Source organism: Protobothrops mucrosquamatus, unplaced genomic scaffold (assembly GCF_001527695.2).
Source record: "Protobothrops mucrosquamatus isolate PMUCROS unplaced genomic scaffold, P.Mucros_1.0 scaffold_59, whole genome shotgun sequence".
In the NCBI taxonomy this organism is placed as follows: domain Eukaryota; kingdom Metazoa; phylum Chordata; class Lepidosauria; order Squamata; family Viperidae; genus Protobothrops; species Protobothrops mucrosquamatus.
The window spans coordinates 511,784-516,620 of record NW_015386135.1 but is presented as its reverse complement, the minus strand read 5'-3'; the positions used below and the strand labels follow the sequence as shown (position 1 = coordinate 516,620).

The window sequence follows — 4,837 nt, the reverse complement described above, 5'->3', positions numbered from 1 at the left end:
TAGAAAAAGTAGACTTTGTACTTTGGAGAGATGTTGGATCTTAGTTGAACATCCTGCCTGCTCTTGGTTGGCCTTGTTCCAGTCATCCAGGCTGCAGGTGGACACCACCAATTTTTTTCTGCAGTTCTCAATCCAGTTTGTTAGATGGACAGATGGTCTCCTTTTTTAGTTTGCGTGTCTTTGGGTGGACAGCAATAGAGCCTGTAAGCCCCTTCGCAGGATGTGCCAAGCCTTCTTAATCCATGCAGACAGCACCAAACAATATGGGAAAAGTAAGCCAACTTTGTTTCACTCTTCAGGATCTCAGCTGCTTTGGTAGACCTGGCTCTTTCTTGGAATTCTTTCCCATTATATTTTTGCAAAACATTAAAGAAAGGAAAGCAACTGGGTCAGCCCAACTGGAAAAAAATTTTGTTCGTGCACACGCATACAAATACCCATCTGTTCTGTACACCAGGAATGATAGACTTCATTTGTTTTTGGTTTTTTTTTCAAATTCCTGCCCATACCAAAAGCTAAAACAGAGAAAAGCCACAAATTAATACTTTATCAGGAGGTACAAAGATAAGACTTTCTGTTCATCCTCCAAATGGGGCCTGTTTGGCAGGAATTGAGTGGCAATTTCCAGATTTTAGACTCTCCTGCAAAGGAGATTAATATTTCCAGGTGAGAGTTTCTCTAGCATTAACTTGATGGGCTTGTCATCAAAAGGCAAAATCTTTTATTTACAGTGAGATTATTTATTGAACTGATAACTTCTCATTCGATAACTTCTCATTCTGGAGTGAAATAAGCTGCTAAATATGTCTGCTGGATTTGGGGATGGTTTGGTAGCGTGTTAAAGCTGCCTGCCTTGGAATTTTTATTGCAACAGATAAATTTAGTAATATTTTTCTTTAATTACCAATATTCTTTAGCGGAGGAGAATGTCAATTAAGCATAGGCAAAAAAAAGGGGGGAAATTTTTATTTCAACTAGAGAGACTTTGTTTAAAATATAAACTTCACATTTTATGGACTGCATGTGTACACAAGTCCTCCTATAACATCCACAGACTGGAAACTGTTGCTAAGCCACATGATCATTAAACAAGACATTGTGTGACTGCGTTGGACTTTGTCACTTTTCTCTGCAGTTGTTAAGTGAATCACTACTGTCATTATATGAGTCAACCCATAACTGTGACTTATCACCTCCTGCTGGCCTTCGCAGTGTCTTTGCTTGTCAAAAGCCAGCTGTGTACAAAGATGCCAAACACATGACCATGGGGCATGGCAGCTGTCATGTAAGCAAACTGGTTGCAAAGTGCCTGAATGGCAATCATGTGACTCTGGGGATGCTGAAACAGCCATAAGTTCGAGGACCAGTCGTAAGTCTTTTTGTTCAGTGCTGTTGTAACTTTGAACAGTCACTAAGTGAGTGGACAGTAAGCGAGAACGACCTGGAATGTCTTTCCACTTAAGATAGTTATACGCACACACATACCCAAAATACTCTCTCATTTAAACTGGCCAGTATAGGTAGTCCTCGACTTATAACAGTTCATATAGTGACCGTTCAAAGTTACAACTGCACTGAAAAATGTGACTTGCTTATGTCCATTTTAGCATCCCCACGGTCACATGAACAAAATGCAGATGGTTGGCAAGTGACTCACATTTATGACGGTTGCAGTGTCCCAGGGTCATGTGATTGCCTTTTACGACCTTCTGACAAGCAAAGTGAATGGGGAGGTCAGATTCACTTAACAACTGCAGTGATTCACTTAACAACTGTGGCAAGAAAGCTCATAAAATGGGGCAGGGCTCACTTAAAAACTCTCTTAATTAGCAACAGAAATTTAGCTCTCAGTTGTGGTCGTAAGTCGAGGACTATGTGTAGAAACAAAATAGAATATCTCAAAAACAGTTTGAAAACATCTTCAATAATTATAATCCACAATCGCCTTGGGATTCGAAGATTTGTTAAAGATAAAGATGGGTTTAAGTATTTTCCTGAATGAGATTCAGATGCCAGTCATACCCCGGGCATAGCATGTGCCATAGCATGAGGGCTACAACTGACAAAGGCATGGTTCATTGACCGACATGGTTGAGTTCTTCAGTATGCCTTTTGTGGAAGTTTGCACCAGATGGGCAAAATCCGTTCGACAAGGCGATTTAAACAATTATTCAATTGCAACAAAAAAAGAACAAACTGAATAGCTGAATCCACTGAAAGAGGAAATTGTGCTTAATTCAAACCAGCTCTCCCCTAGCTTCAAAGTGAATTCTGCATCAGCTTAGCTTCAATGCAGAAAGCCAACTGCAATTTTCTTTTAAAACATTGCCCAGTGTCAGAAGGGCAGTCTCAGTGGGAACACCATTTCAGAACACAGTACTGGAGGAGGTGGGAGAATCCTTCCCAGCTAATGAAGTTTATTAAAAAAAAAAAAATAGAATTATACAGTGATTGTGATCTGCGGGTTTGGATTTCAATTACAGGCCACTTTTAAGCTAGTTGGAAGGTGTTTTACATGCCTGAATGAAAGATTGCAATCTTAATATAACCTGTGGCTTTCAGTAAATACTGCAAATACATATATGTTTGGCAAAGAAGAAAAAGACAATATGTATGTAGTCCTCGACTTACGGCTGGAATGGAGTCTGCCCAATATGGTCGTAGGTCACCCATTTGACTGACCCAATTTTATAACCTGTTTTTGTGGTGGCTGTTAAGCAGATCCACTGTCACTAAGGGACTCCCACCATTTTTAAGTGAGCCTATTGTTCACTGTGAGGTGTTTTTGCAGAAAACTAGAAATAAATGCTAGTTTTCAGGAAAAAAAATGTAAATTCGTGGTCGCACTAAAAAAGACGGTAAGTGTGGGCCAGTTGTGGAGATGGCAGTTGGAATTTCAAAAATAGGTTGAAAATACCTTTTTGTGGGTCGGTCATAACTTCAGTCATTAAGAACGGGAGGGAGGGAGGGAGAGACAGACAGACAGACAGACAGAGATAAAGATAAAGATATAAAATCTCACTTTTTAAACCATACATTTAACCTTCACCCCAGGGAATAATATTGATCAGTTCTTTCATTATGTTCATAAAGAAATTAATTATCAGCAAGTAAGGACATATAATCAGTTCAAAATGTTTTTCTGTTGTAAAGTGTCATTTTTTCTGCTGTTTCCCATGCTTGATATATCCATGGGTCTATATTGTTAAAATCCACTTTTATCATTTGAATCATGTTTGGATCTTCAAAACTATTCCTCTTCCCCAAATCAAGACCTTTAACTGTTCATTTAATTACTGTATGCAACATATTCCAGCCCATTGTTTCACAATTCTTGGATATGCGCTTGAAAAATACTCCTGAATTATATAAAAATGTACTTTTGAATTTGAATAATTCAAAACAACTTTAATTTGGTAGTAATTCAGGAATTTTCATTGGGTAAAGAGCAGCATCTGAAATTAAAAGATCTTTTAATTAGATATATTACCCTTCTACAGGTAGTGCTTGATGTATGACTGTTTGTTTAATGTCCATTTTAAGTTACAGCATCACTAAAAAAAGTGACTTATGCTCCGTTCTTGCATTTATGGCCGTTATAGTGTCCCCATGGTCACATGATCAAAATTTGGGAGCTTGGCAACCAGCATATATTTATGATGGTTGCAGCGCCTCAGGGTTACAAGATAGCCATTCATCCAACAAGCTTCTTCAGCAAGTGGCCTCAGAGAGCTAATGACCAACCCTCACAATGGTATTAATTTAATATAAATCCTTCCATTCCCCACCAGTTGGAACTGAAGAAGCTTCTTGGATGGAAAAAAAAAAGCCCCAAGAAAGTCCAGTTGCCTTTTGGAAAAGCATCTTTTGGACAACCATGACCTAGATCAGTGTTTCTCAGTCTTGGTAACTTGATGTCATGTGGACTTCAACTCCCAAAATTCCCTAGTCAGCCATGCTGGCTGGGGAATTCTGGGAGTTGAAGTCTACCCATCTTCAAATTGCTAGGTTGAGAAACATTGACCTAGATCAGGGGTCTTCAAACGTGGCCCTTTTATGACTTGTGGACTTCAACTCCCAGAATTCCTCAGCCAGCATGCCTTGCTAAGGAATTCTGGGAGTTGAAGTCCACAAGTCATAAAAGGGCCAAGTTTGAAGACCCCTGACCTAGATGATTGAGAATCTCCATAGACATTTGGCCAAGATGTATCTGAGTGTGCAAGATCACTTCTGCTATTGCTAAGTTCACTCACTAATGTTTCTCTTTGTTTTCTCTTCCAGTTGGTGTCCATCAACCGAACACTGGTGGAAAGAGGATTTGCTCAGTGCACGGAAAACTACTAGCAAACCCCTTAATCCATCTTCTGGACTGCTCTTTCCTCTTTTCCCCCCTGTCCCTTTGACTTTCTTTCCTGTTTTTGGCACTGTTTCAAAATTAGGATTTTGTAGTCCTTCTTCCCGCCCTTTTCCCTTCCCACCCCCACCCCCCACAAATCAGTCACTATTTCCACCAGCGATTTGTGATGAATTCATCTGACAAACCACAGTTTGTATTGCATACCTCATTTTGTTGAAAAGGCAGGGAGTTGTACCATAAGCCATTAAACAAAACAAACCACAGCTTTAAAACTTGGCTCTTCCCCTTTGGTCAAATGTCAAGTTATTTTAAAAAAAAAAAGAAGAAAATAATAATTGTAATAATAGAGCAAAGAGGTTTGCACCAGGTTGGCTGTGTATGGTTTAAGGCATGTGTTGAACGTATCTCAATTTCCTAAAGTGACTGCTGCCTTGACATTAAACTGACTTGAAATGTAGGAGATAAATTTGATTCAAAAAT

At 39.3% G+C, this 4,837-nt stretch overlaps 1 protein-coding gene across 1 annotated transcript in view; it reads left to right on the top strand.

Annotated features, from left to right (window-relative positions):
- The window catches only part of LOC107284219 (A-kinase anchor protein 1, mitochondrial), an 18,043-nt gene extending 13,669 nt beyond the window's left edge, over window positions 1-4,374 (top strand). Inside the window, exon 9 of the mRNA XM_015812246.1 lies at window positions 4,282-4,374. Coding sequence (XP_015667732.1) covers window positions 4,282-4,344 — 63 coding nt within the window. The 3' untranslated portion in view covers window positions 4,345-4,374. The remainder of the gene's footprint in view (window positions 1-4,281) is intronic.
- Window positions 4,375-4,837: the final 463 nt, after the last annotated feature.